Below are 26,842 nucleotides of genomic sequence, written 5' to 3'. Positions count from 1 at the left end.
GTTTTCTCTTTATGGGCGAACAGGGAGAGTCACTTTGGTTGTTCTGTGGAAAGTTGTTGTTTTCTCATTTTTCATTCCTCAGTCAGCATAGATGATGTTCTGGATTGTTTTGGAGCCTTCAGACAGGGCTTACGTATTTCTCAAATAGTTCGTGAGCTGCTCTTTGTACGATGGAACTAAACGTCACCCGGGGATGATTTTTTGTTTTTAAAGTGCGATGTGGCATTACTTCCCAAAGTTACATACTTTGAGAAGCCTTGAGAAGAGGCAAGAGAGTAATCAGTGATATCTTTGAATTCTCTGAAAACGGATTTCCAGCAGAAAAGCCTGGTTACCCGCAAGAAAGAGGATGACGGACATTTTTTTTTAACTTCAAGCATAATCTTTCTAAAAACGTAGTTTCACTTGACATTTATCTTTCATCAACCAACAAAACATCTTTTGGTTATCTATTCGATATTTAATGAATGTAGTCATCATTGAGTTGTCTGCTATGAAGGGGCTTAGAGAAGTTGTTTTCTATTTTCCAAGTAAAATGGATCATACCATAATTCCTCAGTAATCCATTACTAGGCAATGGGTCCACCGCATTCTGATGAAATATTTTAGATATCCCTTCAAGAAGAAAGCCCACAAATACTGCGCTGTATATTGTCGGGAAAGAACACCTGAGTCTGTATACATGAGATTGCACGTGATCCCAAGACTCTACAGCTTTAAGACATTGGTCCCACAGGATGCTTATGGTATCATCCCATGAAAGAGGGAGGCTAGGTGTGAGTTGCGGTCATCCAAGGAGGGCACACCTAGAGACTCCTCAAGGGGTGAAGGGATCTGCCGAGCGATACGGCTCCTGGTGCAGTGACGTGAGGGAGAGCTTTGGGTTGGTTCCATTTTGCCATAGGGGTTCTTGATCTGCCTCCCGTAAGGCAAAGGCTTTTGGACTCTCACAGACAACCTAGCCTGAGGGAAGCTTGAGTGATCAGCCATCCAAATGAACCTTGATATCATAGAATTTAATTCCATCTCTTCAACCCCTTTAGTGTTTCGGACACCACGCTAGACCGTAATGGCTTAAAGCTAAATGATAGGATCCCAGCCCTTGGGGCCTGAGGGACTGACCTGTGGTTGTTTTTCTCTCCCTTTCTACCTCTTCCCTTCTTTCCTCCATCCTCAAAATATTCTTAATCTTGTATATTAGCACCTTTGGATCTGTGACCCTTAAAGTCACACTCGTTCTGTCGCACTCCAGGTCTCCCACATGAAAATATCCATTTCCTAAGAGATGCAATGGACAGTATGTTTTAAATGCAGGTCCAGCATGTTGTTTGCCCTTGGTAAGTGTTCAATGCAATTATTTGATCATTAGATGTAATTCATACAAATAATGTGAAAAATACAACTCTCTTGGGAGATTTTCACTTTAAAAGTTACTTCAAATGCTATTTTGGTAATGATGTTCTCCTAGTATAGGCAGCTAGGATAGAAGCTGGGCTAGTTGAAGCCGAATTCTTTCTGCTTAGAGACATAGGTTTATCAGACATGTGAATAGCTGTATTCTCACTCCAGATACCTGGACCCATATACCTCTGTGACCATTAATGTTCTAGTGATACTGTACGAGGTGTGATCCAAAAATACAGTGAATGTTTAAATTTTTAAAAAATTATTACAGTGAAAGACACATTACCATTAATCCCCCTCACTTTGAACACACCTGTCCCAGCGTTCTTGCCACTTTCTGAAGCAGTTCCGGAAGTCCTCTTTCGTGAGTGTCTTTACTTCATCCTCCATCATGACAATGCTCTGTGTCACACATTGCTTCTGGTATACGGCAATTTCTGACCAGTAAAACCATTATAGTGTGTCCTCATCCACCTTATTCACCGGATCCAACACTATGGGATTTCTGGCTCTTCCCCAAATTCAAAATGACCATGAAAGGTAAATGTTTTGGATCGATTAAGGACATCGAGGCAGCCACGACAGCACAACTAAAGACACTCACAAAAGAGGACTTCTAGAACTGCTTCAGAAAGTGGCAAGAACCATGGGATAAGTATGTTTGAAGTGAGGGGGACTGTTTTGAGGGGGATTAATGGCAATGCGTCTTTTATTGTAATAAGTTTTTAATTTAAACATTCACTGTAGTTTTTGATCACACGTAATAAATGTAGCAGTAGACTGGACAGTCTTCCTCCTTTTGTACTGGTATGGAAAATGCCTCAGGTATTTGACCACCTTGATGCAGGGGGCTTTTCTGTGTTCAGTAATGGTGTGTCAGGTTTGTGACCAGTTAGTGTCTCATGTCAGACCTCTCATCTCCATAGAATTCATCAACTCCATTCTGTAACAAGAGGCTTTCCTTCCTCCATGGTAGTTTGAAGTACAGTGCATAGAAATGTCAATCTCTCTGCTGGCTTCTCATATACAAGGCCTTCTAAGCATGTTCTCAGGGAAGGAGAGCTGATTAGAGAGAAACTTCTCTGTTCTTCGTGAATTAGTGACCTAGTCTAACCCAATTTTCAGCATTCCTGGAGAAACACTCAATAGCTGTACTTGGGCAGAAAAGTCAGATTCTTTAGTTTTATTATATAAAACATCAGGTAAGGAGCTAAAGAGACTCTTTTCCCATCAGCATTTCCTAAGCCCCAGAGTGGAATCAGAAGTAGGGCAGTGGACTAGTGAGTGAACAGGCATGCCTGAGATTGTCTCAGCATCCATGGTAAGCATGCCAGGGTGGCTGCGATGGGTGAGACATGGAAATAGACTCGGGAGCTAGTTAGAAGATTCAGACAACTTCAAGTGAGCTGGGCAGCTGAATCTAAAGAATTTTCCTTTGGACCTGTTTCAGTAACATGTGAAAACATCTGCTAAGGTGGATAGCCTTTTCTTCAGGGATTCTTTCCTTACGTTTCTTGCAATTTAGAAATTGTAGGCCCTGGGAATATGTATTCAGATTCTGAGTAATATAAGTCTTAGGAGGGCATAGAGTTTTGGGGGCTTTGAGAGGGGTAGCATAATGGGCAAATGTTAGGATCAGCAGCAGAATATACCAGGGGTGCCAGAAAAAGCATACACATTTTAAGAGATGTTATCTATGCTCAAGCAGGAGTTCGCCGTAATCACAAGTGTCTGGGCACTGATGGTAACCACTGTGAGCACCTCTTGTCATTGCAGAAGTCAAACGTGACTTGTATTCATTCATCTTTCGTTATCGGTATATATTGAGTATTACAATTTTAATACAGTCCTTTCTTAAAATGTGTATACATTTTTTGGCCCCCTCTGTGTATACGTATATATTTTGCCTTCTGTCCTTCTAGCACTCTTATCTCTACACTCTACAGTGTGTTTTGCAACTTGATAAGAGAGTGCCATTTAGCTTCATGATTTATCCTTACTAAGCCTTATTTGTAATGCCCGCTTATCACAGCCACTCCATGGAAGACTTACTGAAGCATGGGTTGCTAGGGGGCCAGCCCCAGAGTGTCTGATTCTAGGTCTGGGGTGGGGCCTGAGAATTTGCATCTCTAACATGATCCCAGGTGGTACTGCTGCTGCTGGCCCAGGGACCACACTTTGAGAACTACTAATCTAGACATTCACCGAGGTATACTACTTAGCCAGGAGCGGGGGAATGAAAACAGTAATAACATGAAATCCTAACTTAATAATGGTAATGAAGCTTCGTTAAGAGGAAATGCTTTAAGTGATAGGAACACGTGTATATTTTCTCAGTTATGGATAAGTCACATAGGCTTATGGGGAACTTCTGTTGGTTTTAAAAATTATGTCCTAGAATTAGAGCATTCTTGTGCTAGAATGAACCTGACAACCATCTAGCCTGGAACAACACTTTTCTTTATGGAAGAAGAGACTGATGCCCCCAAAGTTGAGATCTCTACAAAGTGACATATTTTTTTAGAGGGAGAACCAAGATAAGTGATTGTATAAGAAGACTGTGTTAGGTTAGGGAGCTATCAAGAGGACTTGATAATTCCCCAGCCATTTAATAGCCTTAAATTAACTTCAGCCCTAAAGTTGATTTTAGACATTTTGAACCAAAGGTCTGTAGTAATTTTAATACAATTCCATTTTTCCAGTTGTAGAGATCCTTTGGTGGCTTAGTTCTTGGGTCCACGGCCCTAGATTCTTGGGAGATCCAATGCTAGAGGCCGTGCAATGAAAATGTTGATAAATGCCAAGTTTTGGAAGTGTATTAGCTAGTGTAATTAGACAAGAAAGAAAGAAATATGGGAATTGGAATGGGGGAGGCGGGCATTATTATTATTTACAGATCCCTGTAAACCTGGGAAACGCAATGAAATTAACCAAAGAATTGTCACAGACAAAAGGAATTTAAATAAGGTCACTAGTTACAAAATTAATATTAAAAAATCAGTAGTTTTGATCTATACCACCAACAACCAGTTAAAAAATAAAATGAAAGAACTGAATACCATTTACAGTAATGACTAAAAAGATTAAATACCTAGAAATAAACTTAATAGGCTGTGTATACATATGAAGAAAACTTTAAAATGCTACTGAAAGTCTTAAAAGAGTTGAATAAGTGGAAAAGTATATCCTATTCTTGGCTAGGACTGTTCAGCATTTTAGGATTGTTAGTTCTCCTCTAAGTTTATCCATAAATTTAAAGCTTCCTTAATTTTTAAAAAACGTTACAGAAAAATTCCCACAGAGAAGTTGACCTACCAGTTGTTAAGATTTTTAGTTTAGGGTAATTAACATATTTTGGTGCTCTTCTGATTTTAATGGAGCCAACATAGACATTCCAGAAATAAACCTAAAAGTTACAGTTAGTATTATATAAAAGGGAAGTTTATATCAGTAGGAAATAGTTATCCTGTGGGGAAAAAATAAAGTTGAATTACTTACTTGCTCCCTACACCAAAACAAATTCCAGATGGGTCAGAAATTTAAACTTAGAAAATGAAACTATAAAAATAATAGATATTTTTAATAATCTTGGAGCTGGGAAGACTTTTTGAAACAACACAAAATTCAGAATCCGAAAAGGGGAAATAACAATAAATTTGACTACAAATTTAAAAATAAAAATTTCTGCAGGGCAAAAATTGCGTGTACACACACACACACACACACACACACACACAATTGCGTGTACACACACACACACACACACACATACACACCCAAAAAGCCAAAAGAGAAATGATAAAACGGGGGAAAATATTTTTAACCCATCTAACAAACGACTAATTTCCTTCACATGTAAAGTGTTCTTGCAAATCATGGAAAAAAAGACCAACAACCTCGTAGAAAAATGGGTAAAGGACAGGGACAGGCAATTCATAATGTAAATGGCTTTATAAACATAAGGTGATCAAGCTCAGTCTTAAGTTGCGAAGTCCAAATGAATACCAATTTTTATGTATCAGAATGACAAAGATCCAAACGTTAGATAGTAAGTGGTATAGGCCAGGGTGTGGGGAAAGGCTTACACTGTCGGTGGGTGTGAAAACTAGTATGCCTTCTTGGGGACCACAGTTTGGTGACATCTCAAAATTGTACATGAACAGGCTATTTGACTCAGCAATTCCAACTCGGGTATCTTTCCTTTGAGATACACAGTACTTGCAGCTGCTGTTGTGGGCGCGCTACAGGGATCTTTCTTGTGGCATTACTGGTAATAGTAACAGACCAAAAACAACCTAATTGTTGATCAGAAGAGGATCCATTGAATTATTACAATCATAAAATAGAATTCTGTGCAGCCGTTAAAAAGAACACTGCAGGTCTATATGTACTTACAGAGTATAATTTCCTCCACTTTGAAGCGGAAAAGGCGAGATTTAGAACAGTGTGCATGATACATTTCCATTTGTATTTTTAAAAGCCAGGGAGACAAGTTATTCGTAACATAACAATAAGTTTTATTTAACCCATTATATCTGAAATAGTCTCAAATGGGTATTAGAAATATCAGTAAAATATTTTATGTTTTTTGGGCTAAGTCTTTGAAATTGCTGTGTATTTTACACTTGCAACACATCTCGGTTTGGACTAGCCACATTGCAAGTGTTCAAGTCCCACTATGGCTCCTGGCTCATGCATTCAGCAGAGTCGTGTAGAGTGGAAAGGATTCTGGCTTAGAAGTTCAGAGACCCCGGGTGGCCCTGCAGCTCATCGCTGTGACAGTGTAGCAGGAAAGTACCTTTTCTTGGGCTTCATTTTTCTCAGAATATGAAGGTTTAGACTAGAGTGCTAACGTCCCTTCAAACTTTAAAACGTAGGATTCAAATATATTATTGCACATTACTCGTCAAAGTCAAAAAATGTAATTGTGCTTGCTTTCACAGACACGGTTCCCATGAGCACTCCTACAATTCTGTGTGACTAAGCGAAGCACACTTTATATTGTAGGGACGATATTGTTATGGTTAGAGTAAGGTTCTTTGTTTACTGGTTTGTTTAAAGGAAGAATGTTCCGAAGCTGCATGCATGATGTAAACCATGTAGAAATTGGTCAGTTCTTTTAATAGAATTAATTCAGGTTTGAGGTTTTGCTGATTGTAATGCTGCATGGAGAACTTGGAAAGAGTAAAAGAGAGAACCCTATCAACAATATCTAAAGAAAGAGTAAATAGTGTGAAACTGTTGAGAGAGGTTTTTATTTTTAGTACAATTCTGTTGATAAAGTTCATTGTTCAGAAGATAGTAACCAGTAGTTTTCTTTCAGCAAGAGAGAATGAGAATAATAGGGACAGTGGATCTCAACCATGGCCGCACATTGGAATCACTTGGGTTGCTTTTTAAAATCCCAGTGCCCATTCTGTGCCCCAGACAGGTGGTTTTCAAAGCGTGGTCCCCAGACCATCAGCAGCAGGGTCACCTGAGAACTTGTTAGAGATGCAAATTCTCAGGCCCTCCCCAGAGACCTATTGAATCAGAAACTCTGGAGTGGTGCCCTGCAGTCTGCGTTGTAACACTCCCCTGGTGATTCCAACATGCAACCAGAGTTGAGAATTCTAGAGCAAGGATTGGGGCAGGAATAGCAAGTGGGTTTCACACCCAGTGCCAGCCCTCATCCTATATGGGCCATGGGGATGGAGTTGGACACGGATTACAATCTGCCTGCTAGGTATTTGCCATTTCTGATGTTGGGATTTGGAAAATTTATTGACATTATAGAGGGTTGGATGTTGCAGTTCACAAATAGAAGTCAAGTAGGATCCTATCCAGTTGGCCAAAGCAGGGGGTGGGCGGGGAGCAGGAGAAAAGGGGGAAAAAAGACACGAACAGAAGCCACAAAATGTTGGGGCAGGAAGGATTGAGTAGACTAGGTAAAATGTTCTAAGTGAAGACATTCCAGATAGATTATAAAATATTTCATTTACATATAAGGGTTTCTTAAAGAAGTTCAAGTGTCGTGAGGATTTTATGCCCACTTTATGATCTATTGTCTATTTGATCGAAAAGTCCTGAAGGTTTGTTCAACCCTTTATCATTTGTCATCAAAACATACATTTCCTCTTAACATGTGGGCTTCTGAAAAGAATGTACTTAATACAGGTATAGTAAATTCGGAATGAATTAAGCCAGAAAATAAAATACGTTTTCCAAATGTGAAGAGGTTGGCGCTGACTGAGAAGGAGTTAATGTGTCACATTCTTTTGATTTCTACTTCTCCGGAGAAATCCCAGTATCTGTAATTTCAGAGGCATATTCTGAAGAATGTTATATTGTGATTTCTCTAAGCTGACTCTTCCAGATATTTCTGGGAGTTTTCAGCCCTGACAAAATAAGAACGGACCCATTATGATATCAGGTTCATTTGATTTTTCAAAAGTTAGCGGAAATAACGCAGATCATTGGAGAAACTCTTTTTGCTCTGCCTGGTATAAGGCAGATGGAGGAAAGCAGGCTGTCTGTGTTTCTGGAGCTGCTGCTTCTTCCAGATCTCAGCAGCATAACTTCTGCAAGCCCTTTCTGTGTGTGTTTTTCTTTTCTCATCCTGAAACATTACATTTTACACGGGCAAGTCAGTTTTGGTAATTTCCCCAATGTGAGGCAGTATAACAGAATTAGTACCTCTTAGAAAAAACTGCTCCTTTACGATAAAATAGAACCTGCCTTTCATACTGAGTAAAACAATTGTGATATAACTTTTCTAATCATCACATTTATTGTAGGAAAGGTTATAATACTATTTTTGAGACTTTGCTAAAAATACGATTTTGATTTTTGTATTAATTTCAGTACCTTGGTGATACTGTTGAACATCTTCCTCAAATAGCAAACACATGTACCTCAACAGCTTTTTGGACAGAACCACAGTTAATAATTTTTTACAGGAAAAATATGTTGCTTTCTGTTTTATTTTTCTTTTTCAGTTACAGTTGACATTCAATATTACATTTGTTTCAGGTGTACAGCATAGTGGTTAGACATGTATGGGTTTTTTATTAGCATTATTTTTCTCATCTTATGTTTTGACATTCGAATTACGAAACTTCATCTCGGCGTGTAGACTTACCTTGTATTGCCAAGAGGAAAGAAGTGGCTTTTCTGCAAAGCTAAATAGTTTTTACTTTATTGTCTGCTATGGCACAGCCGCTGAGACCAGAAAAATGCCGTCTCATCACTGGGCCTGGGGCGTCCAGAAGAGCCAGGGGTAAAAATGACTGTAGCTCCCTGTCTGCCCTGGCAGTCTCCTTTCTCTCCGTTTTCACTGCGGTGAAGAGCAGGAGAACAATATTCTGCAATTAAGGATTCCATTAAGTTGAAGAAAAGAGCAAATGAGGGATGTTTGTTCTCCAAGCTGAAAAAATTTGTCTGGGGTCGGGGGAGACAGTGGTAGTGGCTGGTATAGAGAGAGGTGGGTGGAGAGACAAGTCAGGGCTGTTTGTTGAATATACTGTTAAGGACTGTTACCATCCTAATTAATCAAGTTAGAAATTACAGCTGTAGTCGGTTTCCCCCCAATTCTTGTTATCAATTTTCTTCTCTTTTGAGACAAAGCAAATATAAATTTTGTGTTCATTTGTCATTCGTTCTTTGACTTCAGCATCTCTGAAAATAACAATGTAGCACAAAAGCCCAGTATTTACCTAGTTGTAATGTGGGTTGCCATGGTGTTTTGCAAATTATTGCAATTATGTTCACCATGCGAGTCGCCCTTGGTAACTGGCGAAAAAACTGATAATCCTGTTTTGAACAAAAGGTCAAATTGCTGAATAGAAAGTCTTGATTAACTAAAAGATGTACAAAGTGGAATTATTTCCTACCATTCAGAAATAGTTCTTGATCGGGTTTGGGGGAGGGGGTGAGTAAGTACATCTGATTACTGAAGTACAAAGCATTGAAAGGATGTTGTCTTGAGCCTTTCATGTAGTCTTAATGGTGGCTTTTTTGTCAAATTTACCCATTTGCGGCATTGAAAGAGGCAGCTGCATTTAAGCTGGAGAGACGGTGCTTTTTCAAGAGTTCAGTGCATGGAAAGTTCTCAGCAGTATGTGCAGTTTACTAGTAGCCCCTGGTCTATTAAACTGATGTGCCGCATTTGAGCCCATTGCTCTCAGTACTTGTGAACCCCTCTGGTTGATGATCTAATAAAGTGCTCTTACTGGACAATCTCTGATCAGCTACTTAAAAAGGGGCTTGGGGGAGGAGGCGGGAGGGAGAAGCCTCACAGGCAGTCAGACTTGGTGTAGGCCAGGAGAGAGGCGCTAGTGGCTAAACTGTGAAAGGCTTGTCACTCACAGAATCGGTGCTAAGGTATTTGCCATGGGCTTTTGGTTTTTGTGCCCCGCGTCCTCTAAGCTTCCACATCTTTTTCTCTGGAAGGAAATCTTAATTTTATTCCAAGTGGAATAAGGAAAAAATTAGAAATGTCTAAAATTCACCTTTGTGGATTTGTTTCTTAAATGACAGGCATTCATAAACTACATGATCCTATGTTTATGTAAAACCAAAGTTTCCCAGGTTACAGGCAAAGGTCAGATGGATTTCTTTGCTTCTGAATCTGGCAGAGGGGGGAGTGAATTTCAGAGAGAAGGGAGGTCTCTTTTTTTAATGGCCACCTGAAAAATCAATTCTCAAAACTTTTGAGAGTGTGTGAAAGTGGCCTGAAAGCAAAGCAAACCTTAACAAGTTTGTGAGTTTACATTCTACATCACCTAGCAACCCCCTGGCTTGGGGGTTGGCCAGATCTCTCGTCTACCCTTAGTTCTGTTTACAGACTATTCAAACAGCCCTTCGAAACCATGAAAGATATTCAGTTTCATTAGTACCATTCTCAAGGAGAAAATAATTAAAGTTAAATGAACAAACATTGCCTGGTGATGGTTTGAACTCCATTCTGATTTTAAGATGCCCTTTGAGGCAATTGCTTCTCTAGTTCAGTTTTAACATTGGTTGTTTGGTACCCAGCGGCATATCCCATTAAACTATACCAATAAATTCTAGCCTGCAAACAAACAAACAGTAACAATTACTTTTTGCTGAACTTGAGCAAAGAAAAGAAACTCTGCTTATAATGAGGTTCTAGCATGTCTTCCTGATTGAATTTTTAAAGAATTTGATTCCTACCCTGGACGTGAGCTGCTCCACGGGCACACTGAATAAAAGCAGGGAAGGAGACATGGGGAACAAAGTGCTTCTCTTTAAAACCAATTTATTACCTACCTTCAGAGATCCAGCGTCATGAGGAAAAGTGTTCAAATCATTCCATAGAAGGCTATGTGGATTTCAGTGAGTGGCTTAATTTAATAAATTAATACCACTAATACATGCCACTTTCTACTTGAGAACTGCCTGTATGCTTAAATTGACCTGTTTTTGAGATTTCTGACGTAGTATAAACTGTTTTAAAGAGAAAACAATTTTTGTGTGCCTCTTTTTTCATAAGCATGTTCCCTGAAAATTTATCTTGGCACAACCAAACACGTGATACAGCCCCAGCTATTTTTCAGATGTACCAGTGATTCGATTGTATTGGAAGCGCTTGTCAAAACTGTCTCTTCCCTCATTAATAATTTTCTGATGATAAAAACAATGTACACTTGTTATAAAAATTTTAGAAAATTCAAAAACAGAATAAACCACCCAGAGGTAACCAGTGATGGTATTTTAAAGTATTTCCTTCCAGTCTTTTTTTTCCTGGGTACGTATTGATGAAACTAAACGTTGAGATTACTTTTGAAGTTTATTTGTTAGTGTCTGTGCATGGTGACGGTGAGAGGCAGGAACAGTAGTGGGAGTAATGGACAATTTTTCTTAGAGGCTTCATCACTAAAATATTAATATAAACACCAGAGTAGCCATTTTGCCATCTCATTCCATTTGATTCTTTTTCCTTGTTGAAGTGACTATATGCCTTAACTGGTACATCCATTTATAACCATTCATGTTAGGAAAGTCGGACATTCATTGCGTTTGGAATATTACATCCCCAAGTCACTTGTAGCTTCTCATAGGGAAATAAAAGTCTTTTATGAAAAGATTTGTAATTCAATAGAGATTAATGGAATGTGGAGAGGAAAATGCTTTCAGTTTCTCCTATAAAGTGAAAGCAGGGCGGCTCACAAATCTTGTATTCTTATTATTTGTATTTTGTTAGATCTCTAACGTCCACAGTACATGGCTGGGTTGCATGAGCTCTTTGTGCTTTGTTGACAGTTGACAGACAAAGCAAAATTATTCTTGAAGCAAGGTGCTATGTACTTAGTTGTGACCTATTATAGCCTAAGAATGTAGCTCGCTTTTGAGTTGGATGAATAGGGAGACTATTTGACAGAATAGGCTTGAATATACTAAGAGATTTGTAGCTGCCCATACAGAAGGATACATGTTCACCATTGAACTTTTTCCCCCCAAAATGTAATTTTCCATATAAAGTCATTTTAAGTATATTTTCCCCGATTGCTTGCATGGAGACAATTTTAACTGTTCTAGTATTGTCCTACAGTGGTAAAATAAAATTGCTGGTAATTGTTGGCTTTTTCTTCTCACAGTATAGCAGGGGAAGATGGCTTGCATGGGGCCCTTTAATGTCGCTCGCGTACGTCTTCGGATGCTTAACCTCTGATTGCAAATTAAAATAACAAGGCTCTGGTATTGGATTGGATGTGAAGCAAAGCAGACCAACTTGCTAATTTATCACGTAATATACAATTGCTGAGGTTGGAATTTGTCCACTTGTGCTATTCTATGTGTCTAAATGAGGACCACTGTTTGTATCTAACCTATCATAACAGTTTGGGAGTGCGCCATTATCCTTTCAGCAAAGTGATGGCAGAGTCTGGTCCTTGCACAAATGATAAGATCAATAAGTTTCAAATAACTTGGATGAAATGACATGTGACTGTTCATTTAAAGAGATTTCTCACTTTAAAAATCAATTTTAATAATATTCAAAATTCGTACCTTGACCGACGAGGCACTTTCCACATCTGTTTTATTTGATAATTTTGTTAAAAAAATATTTTTGTCTTAACTTTGGTGACTAGTTTATGTATGTATTTTTCCTGATTTGCACTTTCATCTCCTACCCTGTCACCTCTCTGAGAATTAATAATCACTTTTTGACATGCCAGCATGCTACAGTGTGGAAGATTTAACTTTAAAAGCAAAATTATGTTCTTGTTAAAACTTCCCCTGGAGATCTTAAGAAAAATTTCTCACAGTTTTGGGTGCAAATGTGGGTCAAAAAGCAATTTGTTTTTTGATATTTCTGGAATTCCCAAATCACAACATGTCATTCTTCAAAGGCAGCTGTGGGCCCATACTGTGCACTGTGCACTATCTATAAGAAGACCCATTTTATGCTGCGGATAATTGTATGGCATAAAAATGGGACTGCAAGGGAACCCCAGAACATTTATAAATGGTTTGGGGTGAAAAGAGGGTCTGGTGTCCTCAAAGTGCATCTAATTTGGGGAGAGGATCAGTTAAGGCCATTATAGAAAAACAGTAATGATATGATGAACTCTGTAAGAGCACACATGCTGGTCGGCCTGGCCATGTGACCCTGTCACTGCTCTCCTGGAGAGCCATTGCAATTTAAACTAGATCATACATTAGTGTGCTGTGTTGTCTCTGGAAAATCTTTGTGAATCCCAAAATAAAGCAAAGACCACCTCCTCTTCCCTCACTGTTTATTCCGCCATCTGAACACGAATGTTTCGCTTAACTTGACTTCATAGTTGTATTATTTTGCAATCAACTTGAGATGCAGCCCTGCCTAATCTTACCTGTTAGCCATCATTGTGAGTCCCCATTTTGGGGTAACTGGTGGAAACTGACCAGGCTCTTTCCTGGTAATGCATCTTTAATAGTGCATTGTCGGCTGTAGCCAGCACTGGTGTTCCCCAGTGCTGGAGGCATGAGTAGGATAATAATGATAGTTTATATTTAGGGAACTTTGTGTGGGCTTTCTTATTTGATCCTCTTAATTGGCGAAATGCTGCGCGAGATTGAGGCTCGGAGAGAGGTCCAGTGACTTATACAAAATTACCCATTAATAAATGGGAGAGGAGAAACCATACTGTATTCTTCGAGTGTGAGCCTTTGTGCTAGAGACTGGGGAGGACGCTGCCAATTCCAAAGCCGGTCATTCCCTCGGGACATGACCATCCAGTTAAGGGAGGCACAGTAAGATGATTCAGGGACAGTGCAAAGCAGTGTGTGCTCAGTGGCCGCTGGGAAACAGGGAGATGTCCCTGGGGGGTGAGAAAATTTCACAGGAGAGGAATAGGAGTGACAGTGCTGGAGAAGTAGGCATTGTAGACAGAGATTCTACAGCATGAGCAAAGACGAAGTAGCAATAGGCAAAATGTGGTGAGGACAGTGAGAAAACCAATCTGATGGGGCAAAGAGAGTGTGTAAGAGAATGATGAGAAAGGAGGACTGGAATGAGCCTGTAAAGATTGGAAAGCCAGACCAAAGCGTGCATTCTTAGTCCTCTCTGGAAGGTATCCACTTCGGAGATGAGAGTGGAGAGGCCCTGGGAAGCTACACTTGGCCAGTCTTTTGCATTGAATGTGGGAAAGAATGGAGTCCGGAAACCAAGTAGGGGCGACAGCGGCAGATGACCTCTGAAGTCTGGGCCTGGGTGAGGTTGGTGATAAGGCCAGTGGACAGACTTGGTGACTGATTGGAAATGGGAGAAGGAGCCACCACATATTTGATTCAAAACTATGAGAACTACTGTGAATTTTTTTTTCCTGTGAGATTTAGACCCTTTCCTTATTATTTTCCATAAACTTCCCCGTGTGTTTTTTTTATTTTATTGCATGTATTCATTCATTTACAGAAGTCTCCCTTTATCCATGAGGGATACATGCCAAGACTCCAAGTGCTACCTGAAACCGCAGATAGTACCGAACCTTCCATATGCTCGTGTTTTTTTCCTGCATGTGTATACCTGTGGTAAAGTTTAATTTATAAATTAAGTACAGTAAGAGATTGACAACAAATAAAATAGAACAATTATAACAATTGTTATAATTATAACAATTATGATAGAACGATTATAATTATAACAGTATAGAGTAGTAAAAGTTCTGTGAATGTGGCATTATTAAGTAAAATAAGGGTGACTGAAACACAAACACTGTGGTACGTTGACAGTCATCTGATAACGAAGATGGCTGCTAAGTGACTAATGGGCAGGGAGCTTCTACACTGGAGATGCTGGACAAAGGGATGATTCACGACCTGCGCGGATGGCGCGGGACTGTGTAAGATTTTATCTTGCCACTCAGAACGGTGCATAATTTAAAACATATGCATCGTTTATTTCTGGAATTTTCCATTTAATATTTTCAGAATGGTTGAGCATGGGTAACGGAAACCATGGAAAACAAAACTGTGGATAAGGGGGGACTAGTATATTCCAAAGATATTTTCGAGTGCCTCCTATGCATCAGATTTCTAGGTCTGCATGATTTCTGTGCATGCATCCTTCTAAAACTACAAATGTACACAAATTTAAAAAGTTTGTGTTTAAGGGGCAACTACCAGGAATGCCTCAGTTACCAATCGATCCCTTTTTAGCATGTGCAAACAGAAACCATTTTAGTTGAGGTCTCAGAAATATAATGTAGCAATCAGAACCAATCAGCCTTCGACACAATTTTGTACACAATGATTTCAAGGAATTAGTGGTGCTGAGACTAAAATAACAGGTGATAGATCTTTCCATGTTTTTGAAAAGGTTTGTTTTGCTATTGGACAGGCTGGCTTCACCTCTTTTGAACCCTCTACTTATAAACATGATTTTGGTAGCCATCTGAAAATTTAATGACCTTACATCTGTTGGTTATGACAATTTGGCATTTAGGTGTGACATTGCATAATAAAATGACATATTCGGATGGTAGGCATCCTTAGAGTGCTTCTGGAGGTTTTTATTAAAACCCAAACCTTTCTGTAGGTTGGACTACACTTTATTAATTTTTTTTTTCTATTGACTTGGTAACATAGCTTTGGGCTGTACATTACTGTGTTTCCCCCAAAATAAGACTGGGTCTTATATTAATTTTTGCTCCAAAAGATGCATTAGGGCTTATGTTTAGGGGATGTCATCCTGAAAAATCATGCTAGGGCTTGATTTTTCTGGTTAGGTCTTATTTTTGGGGAAACACAGTACTTCCCAACATGGGAAATGAAAATAAGTTTAGTTTTGTCCTTGTGAGTGATAAATCAAAGTGAATTTATACACTGTTAGTATTTTCACTTGCTTTGTTTTTATCACCCATGAGAGGTAAAATTCACTATGAGATCTTGCAATGTAAGATTTGCCCCATCATGGAATATTTTCAAAGACCTAACATAGTTATTTTTAACAACACAAATGTTCTTTGAAAGGTAGATTTTGCACAGCCAGTTATTATTTGTTAGGGGGAACAAAGGGTTAACCAAAATGTACTTGACAAAATTGAATGGAAGCAAAGCATATATTGAATATGATCAGGGCCTCTTTTCCCCATAGACGAGTTTTGTTTAAAATACACCATGACCAAAAGCTTAATTATCAAAATAAAACAAGAGGCATAAAGAGTTACAGGCTTCTAATATCTTTTTCAGCCCCAGTTCCCTTCACACACTTATCAGCGTGTTTAATTTCCATGCATAATAGCACTAGTTATTGTTGTCATTTGTAAAGGGAGATTAACAGATAGTAAGTACAAACAAACCCAAATAAGTACTGAATAGAAAGGTGACAAAAAAGAAAAGACCTCTTTCATGTTAATTATAACTGGTAGGAAGTCTAGACAAATTATATTATCTGTTTTCTATATGATTTGAAAGGACATTTAGTTAGTAACTCTGTCAGAGATAGAGTTAGGTGTTTGCTTTAGAAACAGGTGAGGTGACAATTGAGCGTCTCTCTGGTTGGCAGCGCACCTAGTGAATCATGAACTTGTAGTAAATTGATGGAATCAAGTTTCAAAAACATCTGAAAAGAACTTTAAGCTTATTGAGCATTATATTTTTAAAATTAGGAAATAGTTTTAACTTCCAGGTTGTATTCTGGTGCTTAATTGTTGTCTCAACATGGTGGTTGTTACCTATATGCTTACTGTTTTAAAAATTATGTTTAGAATTGAATGAATTATAACTGTGGTTGACAGTGTTAACTGATACATATTCCAAAGTGTGTAAAGCCTCAGATAGCAGATAAAATGTAACAAGCCCAAATGAATGATAAAGGAGTCATCCAGTCATGCATTTTTCATACATGGTTTGTTTGAATTCTCCTGTTTCCTTTATTAATATGCCTACGTGGTTACTTCCAGAAGCAACTGGCCTCACCTTTAGTGTTTATAGGCTGCATTTAAAATGTAATACCTGCTGCTGCTGTCTGCTCCACTGTCCCCCTCAGTAGTCCCCATACCTAGAACAGGCTAACCCAGAGGATCTTGTTTCTTTCATTCTGAGGGGCCATCGTTTGTGAACTGCACTCTTGACTTAACAGCTTTCTTGAGGGAAACATAAATAAATCCGTCCTTAACTGTGCATGTCAATTGTAAATGCATCTAAGTTTCAGAAATATTAAAATGTGAATCAAAATGTATCCTTAAATCAAGAAAATGTGTAATAGGCCCTAGGAATTGGAACAAACAGTTGCCTGTGACTCTGCACCACTGGTCTCTTTATTCTAGTTCATGGTCTTTTGCTGTGGTAGTAGTTCTTTGTCTAAGATAGGTGGGATCCATGTGACTCCATCCATTCTGTGTTATTGAGCATTTAGGCTTGGTACCATACAACTTGGTACTTAAAACCGAACCATACCGAATTGCTTTTAGTCTTTGAGTGTGTGGACCTTGTTTTTCTGTTTAGATTGTAATTTCTTGAAACTCTGTATCTGGGAGCTCTTTGCCTATTCTCCACAATATTCAATGTAATTCTGGGCAAATATTAAAGATTTCGTAAGGACTCCTTGAGGCTCTCTACCTAAAAAGTTCAAATTAACTATTAAAATACAGTTCTGCCTATTGAAGCTTACTGTGAATGTATTGACTAGATGAATTTTATATTCTTTAAAGGAAGCATATTTTCTTTTCGTCAGAAATTCTACAGTGCACTTTCTCTGGGTGTGCAAGTCATAAATGGAGCTGGAAGAACTGATTTGGGTGCTTTCCCTTGAGTTTGGTTGGAGTTACTTCCTAGAAGAGCCTATTGTGTGATGAAAGAAGGCACTCAGCACAGCTATCAGTGGAGACATTCTGTAGTTTTCCGTTAACGCCCTGTGGCCACGCTGAGTGGCAGACTACGGTCCTTAACGTAATTAAGCACCAATTGTGTATACAGAGGGAACCAAAAAAATGTACACATGTTTTAAGAAAGGAAAAACTGTATTAAAATTATACTAACGCTAAGCACTTTGAGCACCTCTTGTCACTGTGGAAGTCAAACGTGACTTGTATTCATCTTTTGTTATCGGTATATATTGAGTATTACAATTTTAATATAGTTTTTTCCTTTCTTAAAATGTGTATACATTTTTTTTTTGGCACCCTCTGTATATTCTGCTCTTCGCTAGCGAGAAAAGACCAACAGCCTAGAAACAGAATGGGCTTACACATGTCATTGATCCCTTTCTAAATCATGTCATACAGTTCTCTCTGGCCTTCGCTCTTTTGCACATGTTGTTCTCTCTGCCTAAGTTGTCTTTCCTGCCTTCTCCACCTACCACACTTCTCTACTTTTCAAGTCCAGTTCAGAAATTTCCGCCTCTCCAAACGCTCCAAGATGCAAAGACAGTCGGGTCGGTCCCAGCCTACGGCTCCCCAAATGGGAGTGCTGTGAAACAAGGAAACATACCTTGTTCGCCTTTGTACCCCAGCGCTTCCCCCTAGTGTGCCTTAGGCTTATTATGTCTAATACATGGAGCACTAAAGCCCCCAGAGCCTGACGCCTTCATAAGAACACCTGAGGTTTGCTCAGCCCCGTTTGTGAAGTCTTGTCTTCCTTGTTTAACAGGTATGTTTTATAGCAAACATAATGCTGATTTAAGATAACAGGCATATTGTTATCATATCTCTATGAGAAAATTCATACAAGAGCAGCAGGGGAGAGTAACTGAAGGAGCAAAGTGCAAAGAGGATTTTAAAGGCCAGAGAAGTGAGCAGCTGCTATTTGAAACCACTGGATAAGGGTGGTCAGTTGACGTTGTCCTTGAAAACATGGCAGCCAATTTTACGCCTCCAGAGAACGTGTAAAAGAATATGTTTTAATGTTACATGAAATAATTGCTTACATTTAGTGTTTCTCTTATGCCAAGTATCGTTCTAAGCGCTCTAAATGTATTACCTCACTACCACAACCATGTAAAGCAAGTACTATTGTGCCCATTTCACAGAGAAGGAAACGAATCACAGCAGTTAAGTAATCAATAATCACTCAGCTGTTGGGAAAGTCATTCATCTCTACGTGGTATATTCTTTCCTTTGGTAATGATTTGTGGTAATGAACTAAAAATTCTCGGTTTACATTCTGCATGTGATTGTATAAGTTTTTATGGGGGGTGTTTTTTTGTATGGCAGGTGGGGGTGGTATTTTAAGAAAAGGGAATAGAATCTCATGTCATCTTCTTCCACTTGTTTTTTTAAGTCGATGAGTTGCCTAACTTTTAAGTTTGGGGCATACATCAAATGAACATGTCAGGAAAGAAATGTAAGGAGCTATTTCAGAATCTCTAAGGAAGTTTTGAATGAAATGAGTCTATCTTGATAACGAAAGGAGTTTTCATTTGTATCGTTGATGGCGGTGAGAGGTCTGAAGTGTTCTCTTTTTCATTTTTCTCCAGGGCTGGTTGATTTGTGAGGAGCCAACATGTCGAAATCGAACTCGGCGCCTTCCCCTTCAGTTCTCCCGAAATGGACCTCTTTGCCAAGTCTGCATGAAAGCTACACTTCGACCAGAGGTAATGGTCTCATAATGCTACAGAACTATGTAGAAGGGGTAGGGGCTATGTTTGCCCATTCCTTAGCTCTGTGAAGTAGATATTTGGTATTTGCTCTGTAGAGACACCCTACTACCACACACACATATTTTTTTAAGTATCCAGACTTCAAAAAGGTATGCTTTATTTTTTTTCATGTCATGAACAATACTATATTTATGTCTGAAAAGGAAACTGACTAGTTCTCATATCAGCTACTCAGAGTTCTTTGGCTGCCACTTCATAATTACAGTAAAGAGATACCATTCCTTTGTAAAAATTGCTGTTATCTTTGGACTAGAGCAGAACCTCTTTTGTGAGGGCCAGAAAACCTCCCCAAACGGTACCCTAAAGGGTTTATTTTATTTGTATGGTATTCCATTATTTCTAAGAAGCAGCCATAGATCAGTAGTTCTGACGCATTTTCTCGACCTTAATTCATACACCTGAGGGATAGGACTATCGTTAGTGACTCCCAACTGGAGAGCACATAGTCTGGAAACATCTTCCTGGTAATTTAGATGCCTTCCTTCCATGGCCTCCTTTGTGCGTCATCGGCCCAAGCAGCATTTCCCAGACTGGGGAGAGGAATGTTTGAAGGTCTTCCGTGCAGAGGGTTTTGTGGTCAAGTCCATCTAGCAAACCCTGGGCCAGTCAAAGTTAAACAGGCTTATGCAGATTTTCTCAGAACCTGTGAAATGATAATGTGCAGTCTACCCTGCCAAACAGGACTGAAATGTGCCTCACTTTCCAAATTGATCTGGCCCAAGGATTTGTGAGAAAAGAGAATAGGAAACCTATCACTTACTTATTTTTATAATGCAGAGGCAGGGTTCTTTAACCAAGTTTTGACTTCAGATCTTTTCACTGAAAAGGGTTGGTACACAGGCTAATTTCAGGAAAATATTTAAGGTACTCTATCATCATCGCACAAAATTTAGCAAGAAGTCAGAAACTACAGTTACCACCACTGTGTATTCCCTTGTTCCTTTGCATAGCCATATATATGTTTTACATGGTTTCAGTCATAATGAAACTATGCTTCTGTACCATATTTTGTTAAGCATCTATGTTTGTTGCTACTTAACTTTCAGTACCAAAATTTTTAAACGCAAATTTAACCATTCCTCTCCTTGGGCATTTTAGGCTACTTTCACTATGTCTTTACTAGAAAGTTGTCATGGATATTTTCCTGCTTATTTTTTTTGTTGTTATTTGAAATATTTCTTTAGAATAAATTCTTATCGACAGTACATATCAAAGTGCATAAATACAATATGGTCATGATTCATATTGCCAAATTGCTTTCTTACTGGGTTATCCCAACTGATTCTATAACCAGTACTTGATGAGGGGACCAGCTTTACCACCGCCTTTGCAGCATTTGGGCATTATTATTCATTTATGTTTAATTTGATGCGCATAAATATTTCTTCTAGATTTAATTTTGTAGCTCTTTGATAATTAGCAAAGTAAAATATAGATGTTTTAAAACGACGGAACACAAAGTGAGAATTAGCTGTTGTAGTTAATTCTTTCTACGTCAGTCTCATCGCAAGACTTGCCTCAGCAGGTGCACAAAGAGAACAAAAGTCTATTTAGTGTGAGTCATCAATCCAGTTGTAGACTCCAGGGGAATCACCTTGCTTCAAGCACCAGTGCTGCCTTTGAGCCTTTAACATCCAGCTAATCAAGTGAAGTTCAATGAAAATCGAACTACTTCTTAGAAAGTCAGCCAGTTTTATGATTGCTTTCTTGGTGAGAGGAAGTAAAAGGAAAGTGTATAGTAGATCCGAACCTTCCAGTAAACATTGGCGATTGTGACTGGTAGTAGTTTAGTACATCAGGTTAATTCTGAACATTTATTATCCTTTTTTAAAAATGAGTGAACCAACACGGGCATTTTGAAATAATACTTTTTCCTTCATATTGTTGCCCTCAAAATGGTGGCATTTTGGGCAGGCATTTCTCAAGGTTCCCAGAGAGAAGCGTTCATAGCTTAGCTCCTCAGGTCATATCGCTGCTCAGAATACGACCTTCTGAGCTAACAGGAGGCTCACAGCATCCTGGTTGCTGATACTGTCCTTAGCTGTTCCTCATGGGCACCTTGACAGTAGGGTTGAGCCCATTCTTCCACAGTCTGTTTTTAATCGCTAGTGATGAGTGGGGAATTTCTTAATATTTACGAGGTTCCTAGGCTTTCCTGGTAAGAGGGAAAAGCTGCATCTTTCCAGAGATACAAGAAGTCCTCACTTAACATCGTCAATAGGTTCTGCAACTTTAGGCAAAATGATGTGTAATGAAACCAGGTGTACCATGGGTTAATAAAGAAAAACAAGAGTTCCTACGGCAGCTCATCAATGTTACAACAAAATGACATTATTTGAGGACTTGCTGTTGGTCCAGAGACATTCCAAAATCAGTGGTGTGATGGACAGGATCGTTATAATTACCATAGACTTTTCCAAAGTGTTAGTTTTGCAGGATTATGCTTATCTGATTCTTATGTTCTGGATTGCTGTGTCTCAATCATGTATTACTTCCATTTAAGAATTATTTATTGAACACCTATATCCTAGGCACTTTGCTAGGTGCTAGGGACGTATCAATGAACAGGACACGTCCTTATTTATAAAGCTAGTTTAACATTTCTTAGATTATATAAAATTGATACCTGGGCAAAAATAGGCATTTGTAAATATCTTTTGGACAAAAGCACTAGACTTTCCTAATGCTTGACTAGTGGGGACTTGAAATACATTGTTCAAGTTTGATAGTAAAGCACTTGCCTCTTACTGTGCCACTCTCGTCCTCACACAATAAATCTGCTCTCATTTAGCCCTGGCTTGCAGTTGGCTTGAGTACTTTCCAGAATTGACTTGGAGTATGAAAGCTGGCTCTTCTTCTGGCTCATGTGGCCAGAGTTATGAGAAGAAAGCTGGGAGAGTTTTGTTCCCAGGGTTTTAGGTGTGTCTCTCTTCTCAGATATCTTTTTTTTAAAAAAATCAGTAAAGTTGTTTTTGTTTTTTTTTTTTTTTAGATTCGTGGGAATTTAATGGTATAATTGCCGGTTATTGATAGTGCATTCTTCAGGTATTCTCTGTGAGATCGGAAATGCAAATAAATACAGGAATGAAAACTTTAAAGTATGCTTTAAGTTCCTAAGTAAATAGAACACTTTTCCACATTGGTGATAAAGATAGGACTGACCCAAGTTAGAGAATAGATACTTTAATATCTCCTTCTTTTAAGGACATGGTTTTCACTTCTTAAGGTAGCCAAATCTGTATAGCTGTGATCTGAACCCACAGGGGATTCTGTGTTATGTAATTCACCAAAAAGAAAGTGTTTTTTGTTTCGTTTTCATTTTGGAACTAAGATTTTAAACTAAGTTAGTTAAACTTTTTCTTACTAACATTTCCGTTCTTGATGTAGAGATGATCAAACATCTCAGTGTAACTCCCAGGGCCGTGCTAGAAATGAATTGTGAAATTGTACAGCCCCTGGGGCAGGGGCTCGATGGTGGAGCCCTTTATTCAGTTGTTTATTCAACTAAATTTCTTGAAGACCATTTATGAGGAAAGCAGTAAAGTGACTTCCAGTCCTACTTTGGGACACCTCTGGTGTTTTTCATATTATCCTTAGTTGTAAAATTGTTGAAATCTTTTATAATGGAACATGTGTACCAAACTGGACGCTAGCCTTCAAGGGAGAGGTTAAGCAATGAACTTAAAACATTATGTGTTACAATTCCAAATGGCTGTGGCTGAATGAATTGTTGATTTGATTACTATGTTAGGGACAGTGAGAATGTTGCCAGGCTACCTGGGAGAGAGTTTTGTTTCTGCATAAGATGAAAACATGAAAATTACTATGTTCTCTTAAGGTAGTAATCATGAATTGTGCAGGAAGAGAACCTTAGAACTATGGTGGAAAGTCTTAAACGTCTGTACCTAGTCATTGGTTACCCTCTGTCGTGATTTCAATGTGCTAGTTCTTTGATGCAGAGATTGCTAAATTCTACATACAGCTTCTCCTACCAGATGCTAGCCTTCCTTTAAATTATTTTCATCCTTTTTTTATTGAGAGGAAAATTTACATAACATAAAATTAACCATTTTCAGGTGTATACAAGGTCAGATAGTTAAGTTCACGAACTCATCCTAGAAAAAGTGCTCCATACCTCAGTGCTGAATATCACTATGGTCACCTTCGAAGTACTCCACTTGGGAAGCTCTGCACCAATGCCAGTGCCTAGTCCACCCTTCAAAGCAATTTTGGAACTCTTTTTCTGGAATGGCCATCAGAGCTGTCGTCGTATTATCCTTGATGTCCCGAATGTCATCAACGTGTTCATTTCAATATTTCCTTTCTCTTCGGGTAAAGAAAGAAGTCACTAGGGGCCAGATCAGGTGAGTAGGAAGGATGTTCCAATACATTTATTTATTTACTGGCTAAAAACTCCCTCACAAGACGGTGCCGTGTGAGCTGGTGCATTGTCGTGATGCCAGAGCCATGAATTGTTGGCGAAAAGTTCAGGTCGTCTAATTTTTTCACGCAGCCTTTTCAGCACTTCCAAATAGTAAACTTGGTTAACTGTTTGTCCAGTTGGTACAAATTCATAATGAATAATCCCTCTGATGTCAAAAAAGGTTAGCAACGTTGTTAAAACAAGCTCGTGAACCTAATTGTCAGACATCAGAATGCAGTGACATGTAGTACATTCACAGTGTTGCACCCCCTCTATCTATTTCCAAAACATTTGTGTCACTTGCCATTCCTCCCCTTCTAGCCCCTGAATACAATTCAACCCGTAACAGGTAGTAATTGTACTGAGCTGAAGGAAATGGAGGCCAAAAGTAACAGTAGCTTAGAATAGACATTTAATTCACTATCCAAGAAACATTAGTTTTGTATTATGTGACAAATCCAGGTGTGGGCTGTCCAGTGGCTCTGCAGTGACCTCGGGGGCACAGGCCACTCTTGTCTTTCTCCATCATCGGCAGTGCCAGACGTCCACCCTGAAGGTCACAGTGTGGTCCAAGATGGCTGCACAAACTCCTTCAAGCCATCAGAGGCTGCAAGACAGAAAAAGCTGCAGAGTCCAAAGGGTATGCCTCCCAGCCGAGTCAGTTCTTTGAGCAGCCTTCCTAGAAGTCCTACCCAACACTCCTGCTTCCATTTCATGGGCCGGAAATTATTCACGTGAGCAGAATAGGGTTTTCTTTTGTTACTGAAGACAAAGAGTACACTGGGTATTGCAGGCCAACCAGCACTCTGCGGCAGATACCTTCCAGTGAGCCGTGTGAAATCTCCACTTGCTGTGCTCAGCCTATCAGTGGCCCATTGTAGAGTTTTGGATCCTGATTCTGCCATGTGCATAGCCTTTTGTCTTCTGCAGATCTGATGCTGTGATTCGCCTTCCTTCTTTTATCTTTTCCAAAATATTGATTAAAATGTTGAAGTGCATTTATGCACACACTAGTGGCTAGGTGCCTTCTTCCAGGTGAACACAGCTCCATTGTAATCAGCACTCTTTGCATAGGATTGTTCTCCCACTTGCTAATTGTCTTTGCTTCTAGTTTATCATTCTCCACAAGGGATTTCTCTCAAAGGGAAAAACCACAACATTGCTGATCAGATGCTGATGGTCTCATGGTTTGATAACTGTTTTGGCTCCTGGAATAAGAAATCAGGAGGTCTACCTCCTTTGATGATCTGCTGTTTGCAGCAGCATAGTTAAGAATGTGCTTGCTTCTACTCATTTTACCCCAGCCAGTTGCTTAAGGAGCGAGGTCATATCATTTCTTAAATATGAGTTTGGTAATTGGCCAAGAGATAGCATGTAAGACTCTGTGTAATGACCCTGGCCAAAGAGTCTTAACTAAGTGATAAGACAGGCTATAGTAATAAATCATGGAATGCAACATGATTTGCTGAGAAGTGTTAAGTAATTAAAACTTCAAAAATAATTATTAAACCATGGGCCTAAAAGAAACAATGGGTGACTTGACTTTGAAAATTATATACGGATTTCTTATTCACCCACAGTGGATAAACAGGGAATCACAAAGAAATCAGAAGACAGGCCCTGCCTTTCATAGGCGTCTACTCTAATGGAGAAGGTAAGGAAATACAGACTTCCCACTCCAGTGGACAAGGGGAAAAGAGGCCCCCACAGCTTTGTGATGGTGGCATTCCCTGATCAGTAAGGTAGCAACACGACCCGGGGGGGCGGGGATGAGGAGTCCTCATGAAACTAGAGCAGTGCTTCTCAGCTGGGGCGATTTTCCCCCAGAAGGAACATTTTGGTTCTTATAACTTGATGGTGGTCATGCTGAGTACTACTGGTATTTAGTGGGTAGAGGCCAGGGGTGCAGCTAAACATCACACGAAGTCTGATAATTAAGTTCGTGAACTTATTACAACAACGTTGCTAACCTTCTTTGATATCAGAGGGATTACTCATCATGAATTTGTACCAACTGGACAATTAACCAAATTTACTATTTGGAAGTGCTGAAAAGGCTGCGTGAAAAAGTTAGACGACCTGAACTTTTCGCCAACAATTCATGGCTCTGGCATCACGACAATGCACCAGCTCACACGGCACCGTCTTGTGAGGGAGTTTTTAGCCAGTAAACAAATAACTGTATTGGAACACCCTCCCGACTCACCTGATCTGGCCCCCAATGACTTCTTTCTTTACCCGAAGAGAAAGGAAATATTGAAAGGAACACATGTTGATGACATTCAGGACAACAAGGGTAATGCGAAGACAGCTGTGGTGGCCATTCCAGAAAAAGAGTTTCAAAATTGCTTTGAAGGGTGGACTAGGTGCTGACATCATTGCATAGCTTCCCAAGGGGAGGACTTTGAAGGTGACCATAGTGATATTCAGCAGTGAGGTATGTAGCAGTTTTTCTAGGATGAGCTTGCGAACTTCATTGTCTGACCTCATACAGTGCACAGGATAGCCCCCCAACGAGGAAAGGTCCAGCCCCAGATGTCAGTAGTGCCAGGGGTGAGAACCCCTGGACCAGAGCATTACGTGGATCTAGTCCAGATGGCCCAGACGCGGAATTTGCAGGTAGGTAGCAAAAGATGCATTTTGGAGAGGAGCAGATGCGTTCTGTAGCAGCAGCTGTGATTGGCTGGGCACAGACACTGAGCAACATACGGATTTTCAGGGCCATTAAAGGGTATGGGGGGCAAGGCATCCAGAAAGTGAAGACAGTTACTAAATAGGACTACCTTGCCCCCAGGGGCATTTGCTAGGTTAGGAAGGCCAGAGATTGGGAAGCCGAGTTTAAGTATGAGGTGCTTAACATGCTCTTGATACGCTTGTGCACGAATTCCAGGGAGCACTTCACTCCCTGTGATGTGTGAAGCGAGTGCAGAAAA

The 26,842-nt window shown here is 39.5% G+C and overlaps 1 protein-coding gene across 3 annotated transcripts in view; it reads left to right on the top strand.

The window, feature by feature from the left end:
• The window catches only part of POLA1 (DNA polymerase alpha 1, catalytic subunit), a 282,912-nt gene that overhangs the window by 166,523 nt on the left and 89,547 nt on the right, over positions 1-26,842 (top strand). For all 3 annotated transcript variants that reach the window (XM_081042752.1, XM_081042753.1, XM_081042754.1), the window contains exon 35: positions 19,304-19,420. In XM_081042752.1, the coding sequence (XP_080898878.1) occupies positions 19,304-19,420 (117 nt within the window). The remainder of the gene's footprint in view (positions 1-19,303; positions 19,421-26,842) is intronic.

This window comes from Rhinolophus hipposideros (genome assembly GCF_964194185.1).
Source record: "Rhinolophus hipposideros genome assembly, chromosome: X".
In the NCBI taxonomy this organism is placed as follows: domain Eukaryota; kingdom Metazoa; phylum Chordata; class Mammalia; order Chiroptera; family Rhinolophidae; genus Rhinolophus; species Rhinolophus hipposideros.
The sequence above is the reverse complement of the archived record's forward strand: the minus strand, read 5'-3'. Positions and strand labels throughout refer to the sequence as shown.